Source organism: Marmota flaviventris, chromosome 20 (genome assembly GCF_047511675.1).
Source record: "Marmota flaviventris isolate mMarFla1 chromosome 20, mMarFla1.hap1, whole genome shotgun sequence".
Lineage (NCBI taxonomy): Eukaryota > Metazoa > Chordata > Mammalia > Rodentia > Sciuridae > Marmota > Marmota flaviventris.
In genome coordinates, this window is record NC_092517.1 from 14732306 (window position 1) to 14751511 (window position 19206).

Here is a 19206-nt window from a genome sequence, read left to right on the forward strand (position 1 = left end):
GCCTCTGTGGCGGAGCAGCTAGGCTGGCAAGTCCTCTTTTAACCCCGCGGCCCTTTAAAGCCAAGACAGGTGCAGCCCGTCGCCGCCTCTGGTTGGTTATCGTGGGGTGACGCAATGGCACATGGCCCGGCGCTATTGGCTGGGAGGCAGGCTCCGCCTCCCGGACTGCGGCGCTGGTGAAGGTTGTACGTTTTACGCAGGCGGTGGTGGCCGTGGCGTTGACGAGACGTCGCTGGCGGCGCCCAAGGGCTGGGCTGTAGCTGCTCTTCCCTTCTCCGCGGTCTAGGCGGGCCTGGATCCTCCCCTGCCGACTTGTGAGCCGTGACTTTGCCTACCTGCGAGGCTCCCAACCTGACCCCTGCTCTTCATATCCGGATCCGGGCTCCTCCCAGGACTGGGGTTCCAGACTCCTCCCCCAAGACCGCCCATCCGGCCTCCTCTCTCCCAGTATTTGGAATCCGACCCCTTCTCCCTAATTCTGCGGATTTGACCCCTAATAACTCTTATTGGGACTCTAAAACAATGGGCTGACTCCTGTCCCTTTGCCAAGGATTCCGGCCACTTCCCCCACGGTAACGGGGATAATTTATTTATTTTCTGGAATTGAAGATTAAGCAAGCTTCTTTCTCCACCCAACTCCACTCCCTCCTCTCTAATACCCCACTTTATTTTCCTTTACTGATAATTACGCAGGCCTTGGTTCTCTGCCCTGCGGCACCTCAGAACCGACCCTTCCTTTCTCACCTGGAACCTGACTTCTCCAGTGAACCTTCCTCACCCCTTCTTATCTGCAGGTCCTCAACCTGGGAAAAGATGGCCCCCCAGTCCCAGAAGGACTTAATCCCAGCTCTGCTCTGGGGCCTGAGCCTCTTCCTCAGTCTCCCAGGTCCTGTCTGTCTCCAGCCCTCTCCTCTTCCCCATTCTTCTCCCCCACCTGAACCCCATCCTTGTCATACCTGCCGGGCACTGGTCGACAGCTTCAACAAGGTTGGTGCACCAACAGCCTTGAGGGTGGGGGTCTCAGCTATTATAGCACAGCAGTAGTGAGTAGGAAGCTCTCAGAGGCACATCTGCATGGATTCACATCTTGGTCACTTACTAAAACTTCGTTGCTGGATGACCATAGGCAAGTTGCCTGTCTTTGTCTTAGTTTCCTGGTCAGTTAGATAGTAAAGTGCTAGAATGTGTCAGTCTCTGTACTTAGCTATTATTAAATGTCTTCATGTCCAGGGCCTGGAGAGAACTATCCGGGACAACTTTGGAGGTGGAAACACTGCCTGGGAAGAAGAAAAGTTGTCTAAATACAAAGACAGGTAAGGGGTTGGGCCAGGGAGGAGTGTACTCTTGTCTCCCAATCTCAGCCTTGGAGCTCTTGGGGAGCACTTACTCAGTGAATATCGCAGAACATCTTTAGTACAGGAGTAAACAAAGAAGCAAAGTCCAGTTTTCATGGAGCTTTAGTTCTAGTAGAGGAGATGAGGAATGAATGAGTAAATTATGTCAATGAAAAAAAAAAAAGCAACAAGGTAGACTACAGAAGGGTGGGAGGCAAGATGTGAAATTTGAACAGAGACCTGAAGTAAAGAAGCAAGCTATGTGAAAGTTTGAGAAGGGATTTGGGCACAGGGTAGGACTGATCTTGATCTATGTCAGAAATGGCTGGAATGTAGTGAGCAAAAGGGAGGGTGATGAAAATTCAGGACAGAGGTCCAGGCATTGAAGGCTACAGAAAGGAGTGTTCAGAGTGTAATGGGAAGGTTTTGAGTAGAGAAGTGATGTGGTCTTATTTATTCTTTGAAAAGATCATTAACACTGCTGTAACAGGGGCCAGGGCAGAAGAAACAGACTCCTTTGGGAAGCTAAAGTACAGCCTAGGCATGAATGCAGCATGAGCCTGCGTGACATCTGGTGGTGGATATGGTAACAAGGGGTCAAAATCTGGGTATATTTTGCAGGCAGACAAGTGGAACTCATTGATAGATTTATTATGGAGGTATGAGAAAACTAGAATAAAACACTCTAGCCATTGGGTGAATAGTGCATGTGTTTTCTGAAATGGTAAGACTACAGAGAAGATTTAGGGGAGAGGTGGGATTAGGCACTTTGTTTGAAGGTGTTGGGCTGAGATGTCCACTACACATCCAAGTAGACTCCATTCTACTCTGTATCTCAGGGGAGAGAGGTAGAAACTGGAAACAGGAATTTGAGGGTTGTCAACATATAGTCAGTGCATAAAGCCACAAGGAAGATAAGGAAGATTCAGAAAGCCGGACCTGAGCGTCCTAGGCTTTCTGCCTTTTCTTTCTTTTTATGTACTGGGGATTGAACCTAGGAGTATTTAACCACTGAGCCACATCCCCAACACTTTTTATTTTTTATTTTGAGATGGAGTCTTGCCAAGTTACTTAGGGCCTTGCTAAATTGCTGAGGGTGGCCTTAAACTTGTAATCCTCCTGCCCCCAGAGTTGCTGAGATTACAGTTGTGCACCACCACACCTGGCTACCTTCACCTTTTCAAAATCTGATGGAGAAGGGGTCAATGAAGACTTAGAGTTAGACCTAGTTGTCAGTCCTTACCAGTTTGTAATCTTGGAAAGGTCACTTATCCTCTGAGAGCCACAGTTTCCTCACCTGTAAGAGAGGTATACTAACACCTGTTTTGCCTCTCTCATGGGATTGTGGAAAGAGTTAAAAGATTATATTGTGATGCCCACCAGAGATTAAAAGTTTTGCTGCACCCAGGTGGTGCATGTCTGTAATCCCAGCAACTTTAGAGACTAAGGCAGGAGGATTGCAAATTTCAGGTCAGCCTGGGCAATTTAATTAGAATCTGTCTCAGAATAAAAAATAAAAAGGACTGGGGATGTAGCTCCAATAGTAGAACCACCCTAAGTTCAAACCCCAGTATAGCCAAAAAAAAGAAAAAAAAAAGAGTTTTGTTATTCTATGATAGTCAATCTCCTTTTCCTCAGTGGTCCTCAGTTTCCTTATTTAGGAATGAGGGGATTGGCCAAGATGACCCCTTGGCTATAGTGACTCCTGGGTTATTTCTGTTGTTTTGTTTTTTAATCACCTCCTATATGCCAACCACTGTGCCAAATTTTTTAAATACACAGTACACCAAGTTTTGTACATTAATTTTTTAAAAATTGTGGTAAGATACACATAAAAAATTTACTATTAGGAACATTTAGTACATTCACAGTGTTGGGTAACCATCCCCACTATCTATTTCAAGACCTTTTTTTTCCCCTCCACTATTGAGACTTGCACCCAGGGGCTCTCTACCACTGAGCTGCATCTCCAGTATTTTTAATTCTTATTTTCTGAAAGGGTCTCCCTAAATTACCAAGGCTGGCCTTGAACTTGCAATTCTCCTGCCTCAGCTTCCGAAGGAGCTGGGATTACAGGGGTGTGTCACAGTGCTTGACCCAGAATATTTTCATTACCCCCACCCAAAAAACCATACCCTCCAAGTAGTCATTCCTCATTCTTCACTTCCTTCAGGGAACCACTAATTTGCCTTATTGAAGCAGAAATTTCTGTGGTTCCTTGGGAATCATACTGTATATTTCATAGCTTTTGGGGTCTAGCTCATTTCACTTAGCATAATGTTTTCAAGGCTCATCCATATTGCAGTATAGTATTCCTTTTTATGGCTGAATAAGTGAATGGATATACTGCATTTTGTTTAAACATTTATCCATTGATGAATATTTGGGTTCTTTCTACCTTTTGGCTCTTACAAAGATTGGTTGCTGTGAACATTTATGTACAAGTTTTTGTTTAAACACCTGTTTTCTGTTCTTTTGGGTTTATGCCCAGGAGAGGAATTGCTGAGTCATATGATGGCTCCATTGTTAACTTATTGAGAATCTTCTTTTTCATGATGGTTGCTCTTTTTTTTCTTTTTATACCAGGGATTGATCCCAGGGGGCACTTTATCACTGAGCCACATCCCCAGCCCTTTTTTAATTTATTATTTTGAGATAGGATATTGCTAAGTGGCGTAGGGTCTTGCTTTGTTGCTGAGGCTGGCTTTGAACTTGTGATCTTCCTGCCTCAGCTTCCCGAGTTGTTGGGAATATAGGTGTGCGCCACCATGCCCTGCTAATTGTGCCTTTTTTCTATTTTTTTAAAAATTTTTTTTGTAATTATAGATGGACAGAATTATGTGATGCTAAGGATCGAACCCAGTGCCTCACATGTGCTAGGCAAGTGCTCTGCCACTGAGTTACAGCACCAGCCCTAGTTGTGCCATTTTTTATTCCAACCTATAGGGTAGAAGGGTTCCCAGTTTCTCCAATTCCACTCCAACATTTGTTATATGAAACACACACACACTTTTTTTTTTTTTTTTTTTGGCAGTGCCTCAAGCATGCTAGGCAAGCACTCTACTACTGAGCTACGTTCTCAGTCAGTCCTATGATACATACTTAATCATATCTACTCAGCAAGGGTATATTCTGTTGTTCACTTGCAGAAACTGAGATGTCATCTAACAAACCTGCAGGGAAGGTATTGCCCCCATTTTACAGATAAGAAAAACAGGTTCAGAGAGGTTTAGTGACTTGCCCAAGGACACACAAGTAGATTTAAAACCATAAACAGTATCCCTTCCATTATGTTCTATGGCCTCTCCTTTGATATTGTCACAGAACAGGAAGGGTAGAGAGATCTGAGGTTGGTGGATGGGGCAGAGCATGTTCTGACCACCCTGCCTTGTTCCTACAGTGAGACCCGCCTGGTAGAGGTGCTCGAGGGCGTGTGCAGCAAGTCAGACTTTGAGTGCCACCGCCTGCTGGAGCTGAGTGAAGAGCTGGTGGAGAGCTGGTGGTTTCACAAGTGAGTGACATGGAGGCCTTCCGGGAGTAGGTTACAGGCAGGGCCTGGTGGCAAAATCTTAGCTTGGCCAAGAAGTATAGGGTTGTGTGCGTGTCCCAGTTCAGTGTCTTCCAACCCCAGATCTTCCAAGGACTTGCTGGAGGACCCAAGCTCCCGTGCTGAGGTTGTTTAACTCCTTGCCAGATAAGAAAAGAGCATGATTGGGTGGCCTTATGGCCAAGATGGGTGGAATCAGAGATTCTGTGGGCAGTAGGGGGCTGAGCAGCACCTCTGACACTGTCTCAGAATCCCCTCCCTTTTACCTAACCTGCCTCAGGCAGCAGGAAGCCCCGGATCTCTTCCAGTGGCTCTGCTCAGATTCCCTGAAGCTCTGCTGCCCCTCTGGCACCTTTGGGCCCTCCTGCCTTCGTGAGTTTCTCAAGTTCCTCTTGGGGAATGGGAGGGATTTGCTAAGGCCAGGGATTCAGTTCTGGCTCTACCTCCTTGTGAGCTGAAGCTATTCAGATAACTTCTCTGAGTATCAGTTCTTGGCTGCCTCAGGAGCAGGTAAGATGAGCAAATCAGTGGGTTAGGCTTTGAAAAAATGTACAGGGGCTAGACTGAGCGAGATGCAGTTGTGGTTATTATCAAGTTGTGGTTATTATCAAGAGAGCTCCCTTGCCCTCTTCATTTCCTGCGCCAGACCAGACTAAGTTACCTTCCTGGGAGGAGCAGGGGTTGCCCTGAACCCCGATTATTCACCATTGATGCCCCTCCCCAGAACTGACACAAGAGCTGAACTTACCACCAGCTCCTGAAGATAAAAGGCTGGAGCTACTAAGATGGTCAGTTCAGTCTCTGTAAAAGATTTGGGAGGGATGTAGCTCAGTGGTGGAGTGCTTGACTCCCATGTATGAAGCCTTGGGTTCAATCCCCAGCACTACCCAAAGGGGGGAAAAAGATTTTTAACAAGCTATGTGTTCTACAATAGGATATAGATTGTGCAGTTTTATGACCAAATATGTAATCATTAAAATAAACTTTCCTCTCCAAATGTATTTGATGTTATGCAAAATATACTCTTCTATGTCAAGGTGGTATATATGGTCTCACCCAGTTTGGTGTCTGCCCACAGCTTGTCCTGGGGGTACAGAGAGGCCCTGTGGCGGCTACGGGCAGTGCGAAGGGGAAGGGACACGAGGGGGCAGTGGGCACTGTGACTGCCAAGCCGGCTACGGGGGTGAGGCCTGTGGCCAGTGTGGCCTTGGCTACTTTGAGGCAGAGCGCAACACCAGCCATCTGGTATGTTCGGGTAGGTAACCAACTGTGTGGTGGTGGGCAAGGGCAGAAGGGGCATCTGCCTGCCCATCCTCATACCACACCTATTCCACCCAGCTTGTTTTGGCCCCTGTGCCCGTTGCTCGGGACCTGAGGAATCAAATTGTTTGCAATGCAAGAAGGGCTGGGCCTTGCATCATCTCAAGTGTGTAGGTAAGTGGGGCCTGTGTGGTCCTGGGGGAGGGTGGGCAGGGCCTGGCTTCATTTTTTTCAACACACACACACACACACACACAAACACAGGTGCCCGAGCTAGACAACACAGTTCTCATCTTCATGGAGATCTCACCCTGGCTGGGAAGGCAGAAAAGTAACCAGTGGAGATTGACCTGTGTCTGGTGAGGGGTGGTCTGGGATGCAGCTCAGGGGAGGTAGTGGTGAGAAATCAGTGGCTTCCTGGAGCATGTGTCACTTTGGCTAAGTCTTGAATATTGGAGAATGTTTAGCCAGAGAAACAAGGACACTGAATGTAGGGTCAGGAAACCTGGGTTCAATACTTATTTTGGTTCCTGCTTTGCCACTTAGAGGGACTAAGCCATTGTAATAGAAAGATTCCCAAAAGACTGTGACTTGAAGAATGTAGAGATTTATTTATTGTTTTATATTACAGTCCTGAAGTGAGTGGGCCAGTCTGGCAGGGAAGCTCTGTTTGTCACAGTCACTCAGGGACCCCGGTTCCTTCTTTCTTACTACCTAGTCCTCCCCTTGGGCATTATCTGCGTGTTTATGCTGAGTCACAGGTCCCTGAGATCCACGTCCGGACGTTTAGTAAGTGAGAAGGGGAAGATTGTTTTAAGGCCAGGCCAATAGTGGAGTACATTACTTTTGTTTACATCCTGTTGTTCGGATGTCAATCCCAGGGCCACGCTCAACTCCAAGGCAGGCTGGAAACCATAGTCTCTGCATGGGCAGCTGAGTCTAGCTACACCTCTACTTCTGTTTGTGGGAAGCTTGTCGTCTCTGCCACAGCACATAATCCTAAGCAAGTTTATTCTTTGACCATTCTGGCCTCGGTTTCCCTGCTGATTAATTAAATAAGGATTGAAATTCCCACCCTTTCCATCTCTGCAGACATCGACGAGTGTGGCACTGAGCGAGCCAACTGCGGGGCTGACCAGTTCTGTGTGAACACAGAAGGCTCCTATGAGTGCCGAGGTCTGTGTCTGTCCTGTGGAGGGGATGTGAGTGTGAGGAGGGGAGGAGGAACTGCTGCATGCCTCTCCCTCCAAAATTCTGTCTTCTCAGGCTGGAGTCCCCTGGGCCTTCTCTTCTGGAGCATTTCCCCAGGCCTAGGGGCAGCTTTCATGTTTGTCTCTCCCTTCCCTAGACTGCGCCAAGGCCTGCCTGGGCTGCATGGGAGCAGGGCCAGGCCGCTGCAAGAAGTGTAGTCCTGGCTACCAGCAGGTGGGCTCCAAGTGTCTCGGTGAGTCTTCTCTGATGGGACCAGCATCTGGGAGGGCCTTGTCCACCGTGAATTGAGAGGGGCTGGAATACAGGCAGGGAGCAGAAGGAAAGCAGGTGGAATGTAGATTGGGCAGCAACAGAGGGAAATATCAGATCGAGAATGGGATTGAGTCAGGGTGCTGCATGGTGGGGCCTTGCAGTCAGCACTCTGACCCCTCCCCATTCTCCCCCCACCAGATGTGGATGAGTGTGAGACTGCAGTGTGTCCAGGAGAGAACGAGCAGTGTGAGAACACGGAAGGGGGTTACCGCTGCATCTGTGCTGAGGGCTACAAACAGGTAGAGGGCATCTGCGTCAAGGAGCAGATCCCAGGTGAGCCCCTTCTCCAGTTGGCAGCAGCAGGAATAAGCTCTTGTCCCATCCCCACTGCCACTCAGTCCCCTAGGAGGCTGCACTGAATTCTGGACCCTGCATCTTCTCTCCAACTTGGCTTTTAGTAGCTTTACCTCCCAGGGAAGAATGAAAATTGAACTTGGGATCAAGTTACCCTGTTCCCTAAGCCTGTTCCTCATCTGTTCAGTGGCACCAGTCCCTGTCCCCTGTGCCTGAGAGCTGCCATAGGCCGGAGATGTGAGAAGAGTAATTACAGCCGTGACCTTAGGGACTACTTCCACAGCTCTTATCTTGTCTGACATGCTGTTCCAAGCACACGAAATGTATTATTTAGCTCCTTGAAACAACCCAAGGCCATACAGATTCTCATCCCCATTTTATGTATATGGAATCTAAGATGCAGAGAGGCGGAACAACCTACCCAAGCCCACACTGCAAGCAGGTTGCAGAGTTGGGATTCAAATGGGGATGGTCTGGCACTGGAACTGGACTACACATAGCATGTGTTCTGCCCCCAACTCGCCCATTGCATGGCCTTGGACCAGCCCCTCCATCTCTCTGAGCCTGCTTTCCATTTAGCAAGACTGGGGTAACTGCCCCTTGTGGAGTCATTCTGAGCAGTAAACAATGCTGTGTGCCTGGTGTGCTGTGCAGGCCTGGCAGCAGTTGAGTATGTGGGAGTCCTGGGATAGCTCCAGGAACTGCCAGGAACAGGAGTAGGAATGACAGGCTGCATCTTCTCCTCCTCCACAGAGTCGGCGGGCTTCTTCTCAGAAATGACAGAGGATGAGCTGGTGGTGCTGCAGCAGATGTTCTTTGGTGTCATCATCTGTGCATTGGCCACACTTGCTGCTAAGGGTGACTTGGTGTTCACTGCCATCTTCATAGGGGCTGTGGCAGCCATGACTGGATACTGGTTGTCAGAGCGCAGTGACCGAGTGCTGGAGGGTTTCATCAAGGGCAGATAATCCCTGTCACCACATGTAGGATCTCCTCCCACCCAGGCTGCCCCCACTGTTGGGCCTCTCTCCAGATAGACACTCAGGGCAGCTTGGTTTATTTTGGAAAGTGGGATTAACACCCCCTTCCTGCCTTATGGAGGAGCACAGGCTCTCAGGCCTGGGCAGGTGTGGCCCCTGTGGTGAAGAAGTAGCCCTGATGCTGGATCTCATTAAATCTTTGCCTGTAGGGGTGGGAGGGGGGACTGGGCAGCCTTCACAACAGTATTGTGAATTTGAAAGGTTTCCCCTCGTGGTGGTTGCTAGAGAACTTTGGTTCCTGCCTAGGATGAGAGGGGTCCCCACAAGGGGCAGGGCTGCCACAGCCCTCTCCTGCCAGCTGCATGCTGCCAGCTCCTTTTCTGTATTCACCCCATCTCCCTCAGCCATCCATTTATTTATCCATCTCAGGAAATAAAGAAAAGTATTGGAAAATGGAGTAGCTCCAGTCTTACTACCTGTCTCCCATCACCTCCTTAGGGAAGTTTTCTAACATTCTGGGAAATTGAGAGCTGACCTGAAAAAGTACAGGGAAGACAGAAGGTTGGCCCTGGAGTAGTGTTAAGAGGAGGAGGATAGAAGAACCAACCTAAGTGAGGGACTCTCTGTGTTCAGTACCAGCTGTCATTTGCAGAAGGACTTAAGATAAATGACTTTTACTTCTAAACTTCACTCCTTTCATTCCTAAAATGGGTCTGATAATGTTTTTCAGGCTTAATGTGAGATTTTTTTTTTTTTTTTAATGTATACTGGGAATTAAACCTAGGGGCGCTTTACCACTGAACTACATCTGCAGTCCTCTTGTGAAATTTTGAGACATGGTCTCTCCAAGTTGCTGAAGGTAGCATCGAACTTCAGACCCTCCAGCTCAGCCTCCGGATTATAGGCGTGCACCACCGTGCCTGGCCTTAATATGATAATTAAATGAGATGACAGATGTTGAGAGCTGAAATCAGTGCCCAGCAGATATTCTGGTGAGACACTGATAGTTGTCATTAACAAAGCCTGGAGCAACTTGTCCTCTTGTTGGATACTGGAGCCTGGCTTGAGCAGAGGGACGCGTGAGCCAAATCTTAAGATTTTATTTCTTTGGCACAAAGAGGACAGTCAATCTGGACAAGCAAGGCTCATCTCTCCTCACTGTGGGGAACCTGTTCCCTGTTCCCGACGCTCAAATCCATGCACTTCCACCCTGTATTCCCTGTAAGTCACGACCTCTGTGCAAAATACCTGCTGAAAAAAATAGAGATATTAAAAAAAAAAAAGTGGGGGGGGGGGGCGAGTTCACGCCTGGCTGTCGGGTGGGGTCCGGTGTGCTGTCAGGTGGAGGCCCAGAAAAGCCAGTTTTTCAAATGGTCAACTGTCCTGGTATGCCATAGCGCAGGGTCCAGGTCCTGCAGCGGGACAGCTCAGAGCTCTATGGTATCGCTGGAGGCGCTGCGGGAGTCCCCAGCCTTGCAGCGCGGCTTCACCTCACCCTGGGGCTCCCCAGGCCGCGCAGGAGAGGACGCAGGGGCTGGTGTTGCAGCGGGCAGTAGCTGTACCGTGCTGGGAAGTTCATCTAGGGGTAGACTATCCACCGAAGACAGCCCGTGACGCCATGGATTCCAACTGATCTTGAGCGAACCTCTGGAGAAGCTGTCTAGGGAGCTGCCAGAGGCAGCTGCCGTCCCGTCTGGCGCGTCCACTACGTGCGGCGGGACCGGCCCGCGCACGCGCACATCGCTGAGTGACCGGCAGCGGCCGCGGAGGAGCGAAGAACCCGCGCCGTCGAGCTCGGCGTCCGGGTGGCTGCCCCTGCGCGGCCGTAGAGCGCCCCCCGGCGGTGGGGAGGCCAGGCCACGCAGGCCGCAGCGCTGGAACACGCTGTCTCTCACTAGATGTTCCCGGAAGAGAGCGGCGTCGATGCTCCGGCTCAGGTTGATGGGTGATGGCGGCCGCAGGTCTAGCTCGCTTAGCGACGGCGCCGGCCCCATGCTGCCGCGGGATATTCCCGGGCCATTCAGGGGACCGCGACCCAGCGACGCAGCTGAGCCCCAGGCTCCTGAATTTGGCGTGACAGGCGGCCCGCCTTCTGCCGGGTTGCGGATGAGGCTCTTGCTGATGTCCAAGCCGCCTGTGCCCATGCCACTGGGTCCCGCATAGCAGTTATTGGGTCGCTCAGGCACCTCGCTCTTTCCAGACGGTGCAGGGCACGCCAGGCGCAGCAGCTTAGCCCAGCAAGCGTGCTCCGTGGGCGGCCTGGGTCGTGCAGCGACCAAAGCGGCCAGAGCCAGGGCGAGCGCCCACGTCAGCTCCAGCAGGCGCAGCCAGAAGTGGACGCCCCACCAGGCCCACGAAAAGCGGCCCACCCGGCCTGGGCCTGGGTACAGCCAGAGCGCGGCCGCCAACTGCAAGCCGCTGGCCAGCAGCCCCAGTGAGCCCGCCACGGCCAGCAACCGAGGACCGGGGCTGGCATCCCAGCCCCGAGGGCCTTCCAGCAGGCGGCGACGGCACAGGCATAGCGTGCCTAGAGCCACCGACGCGCCCCAGGCGCAAGATAAACCCTGCGCCAGGAGGTTGAGCACAGGCCTCACGGAGAACAGGTCTGTCATGAGCAACCCCACGCCGTGCACCAACGCCACAACCCCCAGCAGGAGCGGGTTCTGTAGCGGCTGTGGCAGCCCCACGCCCAGGCCGAGTAGGGTCAGGGCCGCCAGGGCCGTGAGTAGCAAGGGGAACGGCAGGTTGTAGAGCACCAGGCCAGCGCGCATCCCCAGCCGCGCCTGGGCGCCATAAGGGTCGGTGAGCATGTAGGCAGACCGCAGCCCTGAAGCTACCAGCACCAGCACCGCGGCTACCAGTGCCAGTCGGGGTCCCGCCAGGGCGGCTGCCAGCGTGGCCAGTGCCAGTAAGGCAGGCAGCAGGAAGAGGACTCCCACCCCATAAACGTGCAGCTCCCAGGAAAAACTCAACACCCGTCGCAAGGGCCCCCAGCGCAGGGGGGGTGCGGTGGCGTTGGCTGGGGGGCCGGAAGCAGGCGCTGAAGCTGTGGAGCTGGCTGAGGGCTCCGGAGGGGGCGGCTGGCCCAGGGCTCGCTGCGTAGTGACACGAATGAGGCCCCTTCGTGAGGTTGATGGGGCCTGGACTGGGGGTGCCGGGGGATGGCTTTGGGGACGTCCAGGCCACTCCTCCGATTCATCTGCAATAATATTAAAATGCCTTTTGAAAAGTGCTCTTGATTTTCCATCGTTCTCTACTGTGGTTGGCAAGTAGAACATTTAACTTCTCTAAGAACATCCATCAAATGAAGAAAACAGCTCCTGCCTCATCGAGTCGTGGAGAAGAATGTTTAACATGGTGCTGGATGCCAGTGAGCACCTAGTGGGTGTGAACCACCATTTTTATTAAGCTAACTATTAAGGAAATCCCAGCATTTCTCATCATGGCCTGCATATTGGAATCACCTGCAGACCAAGGAATCAATTTCTTGTAATGTGACCTGGAGCCTAGGATTTTTTTTTTTAATATATATTTTTAAATTACCTTTATTTTGTTTATTTAGTTCGTTTATGTGGTGCTGAGAATAGAACCCAGTGCTTCATGCATGCTAGGCAAGCACTGTACCACTGAGCCACAATCCCAGCCCTTTTTTTAGTTGTTGATGGACCTTTATTTTGTTTATTTATATGTGGTGCTGAGAATCAAACCCAGTGCCTCACACATGCTAGTCAAGCACCCTACCACTGAACTACAAGCCCAGCCCTCACTGGGATTTTTGAAAAACTCCTCTGGAGATCACAGCACCAAACGTGTCCATGTTACTATGTTACAACATTCTAGCCCCTCGCAAAAGAGCAAATGACTTCTCTCAGAGTACCCAGTAAGTATTAATTTATTATCCTCAGTTTTTGAACAAGGTCTTTGCCAATTTCTTTCTCTCTCTCCCCCCAACCCCTCCACCCAGGGATTGAAGCCAGGGTCATTTTACCACTGAGCTACACCCTTAGCCCCTTTTATTTTTTATTTTGAGACAGAATATTGCTAAATTGCTGAGGCTGTCCTCAAACTTGCAATCCTCCTGCCTCAGCCTCCTGAGTTGCTGGTATTACAAGCATATAAACAATTTCTTTAAGCAAGTATTTATCTCTGGTTACTCCTGAGCTCCCTTTCCCCTCTGCGAACATCACATGGGTTCCTGATTATTGAACAGAGTATACCTTCTCCCCCCAGACCCCCAGCCATGCCCTCACCTGGCTGCAGGGCTCCCATAGGGCTCTCTGTTTGGTTTGTAGCTGGGCCAGGGTCTAAGAGACCAGGGATGAGGGACTTGGGGGTTCCTGGAACCTCCATTGCTCCTCTCACCCGCTGTGGGGAGATGGGGTCTGCTCCATTCATTGCTGCTATCTCTGAAATGATTAAAAAAAAAAAAAGTCCAAATGAGGAAAATGGGACCTTGAGTCAAACAGAACTGGGGTCTTCGACTGCCCAGGAACATTGTCCCTTCCCACCCCTGCTCAGCACCCTTTCTTTGATACCTACCTGGCTTTGGCTGCCCATCAGGAGCCTCTGAGGCTGGAGGATGTGTGGGCTGAGGTCCTGGGGGATCCTTAACATCAGGGAGGTCCGTCTGCATGGGCTGGGGACCTGGGGAGCTGACTTCCCAGGTTTCCCCAGCTCCAGTCTTCTTGGGAGGCTCTACTGGTAGCTCCTCAGCAGGAGGAAGGCTTCTAGCCAATGCCAAGTCTGGCCGGGACCCTGCTTCCCGAGTGAGTGCCACCTCAACCGGGGATACTGAGCCAGCATTGGGGACTGCTGGATCTTGTTGGGTGAAGAGGGGGCCTTGAACTGCCTCTTGGAAATCCTCCTCATGGCCCACCTCTTCCTCTAGCACTGGCCTCTTGACAGCACCTGCGTGGGGCTCAAGAGTGAGGGGAGGGCCCTGGGGGTCTGAGAGAGAAGTCTGTGGGAGCCTGATCTTGGCTTTGGCCTTTGGACCCTCATCTCTAGGTGGTGGCTGTTCTGCTTGACCTTGGGGCTCCTGTGGAAGGGGAGGAACTGTGGCTACCCTGAATTGAAGCTTGGGAGTTGGAATGAAAGGGAAGTGGGGGAGACCCACTGGGTGGGGGACTGCTGCTTCTGGCTCTGGAGGCTCCTGTGAATCAGGGGGTCCTGTCCAGCCCTGGGAGCTGGGCCCTCGAACTATCTGGAGGTCATCAGTTACTGGGAGTCGCTCTCCCTGAATCCCGTGAGCTGCTTTGGGCCCATGCAGAGCTGGGCCAAGGGGAGAGTCTGCAGGCCTCTCAGGGCCTTCAGCAGGAACCTGGGGGACATCAGAGTGCCAAGGGCCCTCATCACTGGGGTTCTCCCAGAGGAAATCAGAGGCCTGGGACACTGAGCCAACAGGGCCCTTGGGGTGGGCTCCTGGGGTCAGGTGGGGTTCTGAGTCCTCAAGTGGCCTGGGAAGGCCCCTTCCCAGAGCAGGGCCAGCCCCCAGGTTCAGCAACAGTAACAGCAGCAGGAGGCCATGCGCACGAGGCCGTGGGGCCATGATGTACTCTGATGTCCGGTGTAGAGACCTCAACTTCCAATCCTCACTGGATGAGCCTAAAAAGAGGAGAGAGGATGACGTGAAGGTTGGGGGTTCCTATGGCTTCCCCAAGGGACTGGTGGGAAAGAAAGAAGAGACACAGGCAGTAGCTTCTCCCCTGCTTTTAAAACTGCATCTCTCTTGGGGCTGGGGATGTGGCTCAAGTGGTAGCGCGCTCGCCTGGCATGCGTGCAGCCCGGGTTCGATCCTCAGCACCACATACAAACAAAGATGTTGTGCCCGCCGATAACTAAAAAATAAATATTAAAATTCTCCCTCTCTCTACCAAAAAAAAAAAAAACCTGCATCTCTGGTCATGCCACTTGCCCTGCCCACTTGCCCTGCTTCAAAACCTTCCATGGCAGGGCGTGGTATCACATACCTGTAATCCCAGCGATTCAGGAAGCTGAGGCAGAAGGATCTCAAGTTCAAAGCCAGCCTCAGCAACTGAGCGAGGCACTTAGCAACTCAGCAAGTCCCTGACTCTAAAGAAAATACAAAAAAGGGCTGGAGAGGTGGCTCAGTGGTTAAGCACCCCTAGGTTCAATCCCTGGTACAAAAAACCAAGAACAAACAAATTCCATGGCTCATCTCTAGGTGGTGGCTGTTCTGCTTGACCTTGGGGCTCCTGTGGAAGGGGAGGAACTGTGGCTACCCTGAGTTGAAGCTTGGGAGTTGGAATGAAACACTGCCCTTAGGAGAGAACACAAGCTCCTTTCCCGGCCTTCTAAGGCCACAGCCAGCCCCGTCTGCTCACCTGTTGTCCTAATTCCCAGGGCTTTGCTCCTGAGTGCCTTCAGCTTGGAATACCCTCTGCCTTCTCTTTCTTTACTAATTGAAATTCTATTTTTGAAGGCCCAGCTTCAATAAGAGAATGGTAGACAGGAAGAAGAATGTGCACCTGTCTTTGAGGAGGGACCAAGTTGGAATCCCTGCTTTGCCATTTACTGGGTGAGAATGACTTGACTTTTTTTTTTTTGCCATGCTGGGCATCCATCCCTGGGCCTCACATGTGCTGGCCAAGTGCTTTACCACTGAACTTACATCCTCAGCCCTTTTTATTTTATTTTGAGACAGGGTCTTCCTAACTTGCCTGGGCTGTCCTCCAACTTGTGATTCTCCTGCCTTAGCCTCCTGAGTTGCTGGGATTATAGATGTGCTCTGACACGCCTGACTTTTTTTTTTTTTTTTTAAATACTTTTTAGTTGTAGATGGACACAATACCTTTATTTTATTTATTTTATGTGGTGCTGAGGATCGAACCCAGGGCCTCACATGTGTGCTAGGTGAGTGCTCCACCACTGAACCACAACCCCAGCCCTTGACTTCACTTCTTTGCTTCACAGTTTTCTCATCTATAAAGCAAGATTATAAGAGCACCTAACTTCAAGGGGGTTCTCATGAGACTTAAAGGAGAAAACACACAGGACCAGGCCTATAATAGGGGCTTAGTTAACATTAGATCCCTATTGCTTTTCCCTTTGTCCAGAAAGATTTTTCTCCCCATTCTCTTTAAAAAAAAAAAAAAAAAATTTATACTTGTCGATGGACAGAACACCTTGAGACCCACCCCAACCCTCTCTGTTCCTCTTAATTATTTCTTTTTTAAAAATATTTTTTAGTTGTTGATAGATCTTTTTTTTAAAATTTATTTGTATGTGGTGCCGAGTATTGAACCCAGTGCACTACCACTGAGCCACAGCCCCAACCCCTCTCTTAACTATTCCAACAAATAGATTGAGCGCATACTGTGTGCCAGGTCTTGGGGATAAAGCAGTGAACAAGATTGCTCTCATGAAGAAACAGACAATAAATAATTTTAAACAAGTTAAGCTATAAAGGAAATAAAACAGGGTTAAGAAAGAGAGGGATGAGGGCCTCTTTACACAGGGGGTGCCAGGAAGGCCTCTCTGGAGTGATAACTAAGCTCAATGTTGAATACTAAGAAGGTTGGAAGGAAAAGCAGTTGGCAGAGGGTCCAGAGAGTGCAAAGGCCCGGAGACAGGCATGAGCTAATGAGTTCAAGAAATAAGAACACTAGCGAGGCTGGAGCACAAAGGAGAAAGTAGAAGATGAAGTCAGAGTCGGGCGCGGGGTGCACACCTATGATCCCAGCAACTCAGGAGGCTGAGGCAGGAGGATAGGAATTCCCAGGCCAGCCTCAGCAACTAGCGAGGCCCTGTATAACTCAGTGAAACCGTGTCTCAAAGTGTTTAAAAAGGGCTGGGAAGGTAGCTCAGTGGTACAGCGCCCCCCCCCCCGCCCCCCCGCCCCCCCGCTCAATCCCACTAACCACTGCCCCCAAATCAGGAAGGCAGGGGCTAGATCGAAAGGTGTTTTGCAGGCCACCATAAGGCCCTTGGAGGTTATTCTTCATGCCCCAGGAAGCCATTGGAGACGGGACCATGGGAACACCAAGGGAGAGAGAGGCCAGCGCAGATAGATACCCAGGAGCAGTAAAGCACTGGCTCATTTCAGCCTGGGCCCCCTTCCTCCAGGAAGCCTTCCTTGCCTGACCCTCCTAGGCCCTGGTTGTCATGGTTCTACATGTAATAATTTCAGGGGGGTTCCGAGACCTCAAACCCGAATCCAGACTCTGCCTTTACAGCCTGGTTTGTTGGTTTCTTAGACATTCCCCAAGCACAGTGCTGTGCTCCCAGCCCAGGGGAGGGGCTGGAGACCCACAAAGAGGTCTCAGTTCCAGGGTTGGAACTAAGGGTATGCAGAGGGTGACCCAGAGAGGCCCTTCTGTAACACAGGTACTGATTATTAATAGTGCTCCTGGGCTGAACTACCCATTAGGCTCCTGTGCTAAGCTGAGCTCTAGGTCATTCTGCCCTCCTTTTACAAGCAGGTGGGAGTATACCCATCTCCCAAGGGAGGAAACCAAGGTTCAGAGAGGTTGAGCAACTGGTCCAAGGTCACACAGCCAGCCGAGTGGACACACCAGGGGAAATGAAGCCCACTATGGCTCTTCTTGCAGAGGGGATTGGAAAAGCTTTGCAGAGGAGGAGCTGGTTCAGTTGAGCCCTCAGTGGTAGAGATGCCATCTGCCTACCACCCCCATCGATCGGAGAGATGTGGGCACGTGCAGATAAGGCGGGGGCTCGCCCAGAGCTGGGGACCCACTGCTGGAGAGACGCTGGGGGGTGGGGAGGTTTCCCTGCCGCAGGACGGAGAGAATGGCCTGGGGGCAGGGCCGGGGCTGCCGCAGGGCAGCCCGCAGGAGCTGGTCCATCTCCGGTTACCTCTCTTCCTCCTCCTCCTGTCTCCTCGCCCTGGCTCCGCGCCTTCCCGCAGTGTCCCTGCTGCGGGTGGGCTCCGTGCCGGCCTGGTCGCCCGCACCCTCAAGGAGGGCTGCAGGCCACGCGCCCGGCCTGGGTCCTGCCATCGCCCCCTCCCAGGGCCGGCTCCTCACCTGGGCGCAGCCCCGTTCACCTTGCGCGCGTCCCCGCAGCCGCTCCCCGCCGCAGCCTCCGAGATGCTCAGACTTGGCCAACAGAGCCCGGCGCTGCCGATCGAGCCCGCCCACAGGAGCGCCAGCCCCGCTTAACCCTTTCCCCTTGGGGGTGGACTCTTCTCCCAGTCCTGACCTCCCTTCTCTCAGAGCTTCTCTCGGAACAGAGCTGAGGTCGCCTCCCAGGGACGTGGGAAAACCTGCAGCATCCCTGCAAGCAGGACAGCCAGCCTCCGTTTGCATTCCTCCCAAGACGGGGAGCTCACTTCCTTGATATCTTATGGGGACTCACACATGCATGCATCCTCACCCACTGGTAAATCCTCCCTGCAGCTTGGTGTGTATTCTTCAGATCATTTTCCAATGCAGTTACATATACAATTACATAAATAGGAATGAGATCATACTGTATGTGTTGTTTTTGTAACTTGCTTTCCCCCTTCACGTTACAAAGCATCCTGGCACATATCTCACGTATATATCCAAAGGTCTACTTCACTTCTTGTGTATGCTGTTGAGAATGCCTGCATATGGTCAGCTGGTAATCTTTATTTTTCCTGTCCCTTGTGGTTATTATATTTAGCTTGGGTCTAGCCATTTACTAGCAGGAATAATGGAGTGGGGCCATTCTTGCATGCATATCTTGTGCACATTGACACCTGTCAGACCTGTCAAACTGTTTCCTAGCTGAGGCATGGTTAAATCTGTAGTTCTGTACATTTTCATGTCTGATATCAAATGTCCAAAGGTCCCACTTTGGATTGTTCCTGACATACTAAGTATCCATCACTACACTCAATGTACACTTGTACATTGCTGGTGGGACTGCAAATTGGTGCAGCCAATTTGGAAAGCAGTATGGAGATTTCTTGGAAAGCTGGGAATGGAGCCACCATTTGACCCAGCTATTCCCCTTCTCGGTCTATTCCCTAAAGACCTAAAAAGAGCATGCTACAGGGACACTGCTACATCGATGTTCATAGCAGCACAATTCACAATAGCAAGACTGGAACCAACCTAGATGCCCTTCAATAGATGAATGGATTAAAAAATGTGGCATTTATACACAATGGAGTATTACTCTGCATTAAAAAATGACAAAATCATAGAATTTACAGGGAAATGGATGGCATTAGAGCAGATTATGCTAAGTGAAGCTAGCCAATCCCTAAAAAACAAATGTCAAATGTCTTCTTTGATATAAGGAGAGTAACTAAGAACAG

General features: G+C 51.0%; 3 protein-coding genes and 1 long non-coding RNA gene across 4 annotated transcripts in view; 2 read left to right on the forward strand and 2 right to left on the reverse strand.

Annotated features, from left to right (window-relative positions):
- The window catches only part of Cidec (cell death inducing DFFA like effector c), a 554473-nt gene that overhangs the window by 53998 nt on the left and 481269 nt on the right, over nucleotides 1–19206 (reverse strand). The gene's annotated exons all lie outside the window — the stretch shown is intronic.
- On the forward strand, nucleotides 149–9396 carry Creld1 (cysteine rich with EGF like domains 1). The gene is made up of 11 exons (XM_027931792.2): nucleotides 149–572; nucleotides 795–987; nucleotides 1231–1313; nucleotides 4735–4845; nucleotides 5162–5253; nucleotides 5960–6136; nucleotides 6220–6315; nucleotides 7234–7317; nucleotides 7490–7585; nucleotides 7804–7938; nucleotides 8713–9396. Exons 2-11 carry the CDS (start codon nucleotides 814–816, stop codon nucleotides 8925–8927), a joined length of 1263 nt encoding a protein of 420 aa, XP_027787593.1. The 5' UTR covers nucleotides 149–572; nucleotides 795–813; the 3' UTR covers nucleotides 8928–9396.
- Prrt3 (proline rich transmembrane protein 3) lies at nucleotides 10025–17972 on the reverse strand. Its single transcript, XM_027931790.3, has 5 exons — nucleotides 17945–17972; nucleotides 14909–15011; nucleotides 13479–14543; nucleotides 13190–13345; nucleotides 10025–12138 (listed from the first exon to the last, which is right to left on the reverse strand). The coding sequence occupies exons 3-5, from the start codon at nucleotides 14485–14487 to the stop codon at nucleotides 10367–10369; spliced, it is 2937 nt and encodes a 978-aa protein (XP_027787591.2). The 5' UTR covers nucleotides 14488–14543; nucleotides 14909–15011; nucleotides 17945–17972; the 3' UTR covers nucleotides 10025–10366.
- On the forward strand, nucleotides 10789–17684 carry LOC114089850 (uncharacterized). The gene is made up of 3 exons (XR_003582244.2): nucleotides 10789–12819; nucleotides 15382–15477; nucleotides 17381–17684. It is a non-coding gene; the product is annotated as an uncharacterized lncRNA (long non-coding RNA).

What these genes read in the sequence shown, in the direction of transcription:
- Creld1 (XM_027931792.2), top strand. Translation starts at nt 814, where the DNA reads ATGGCCCCCCAGTCCCAGAAGGACTTAATCCCAGCTCTGCTCTGGGGC. An exon ending in CAGCCATCTGGTATGTTCGG is followed by an intron (nt 6,137 to 6,219) that starts GTAGGTAACCAA and finishes TATTCCACCCAG; the next exon opens with CTTGTTTTGGCCCCTGTGCC. An exon ending in AGGCTCCTATGAGTGCCGAG is followed by an intron (nt 7,318 to 7,489) that starts GTCTGTGTCTGT and finishes TCCCTTCCCTAG; the next exon opens with ACTGCGCCAAGGCCTGCCTG.
- Prrt3 (XM_027931790.3), bottom strand. Translation starts at nt 14,487, where the DNA reads ATGGCCCCACGGCCTCGTGCGCATGGCCTCCTGCTGCTGTTACTGTTG. An exon ending in TGATGGGCAGCCAAAGCCAG is followed by an intron (nt 13,346 to 13,478) that starts GTAGGTATCAAA and finishes TAATCATTTCAG; the next exon opens with AGATAGCAGCAATGAATGGA. An exon ending in TATGGGAGCCCTGCAGCCAG is followed by an intron (nt 12,139 to 13,189) that starts GTGAGGGCATGG and finishes ATATTATTGCAG; the next exon opens with ATGAATCGGAGGAGTGGCCT.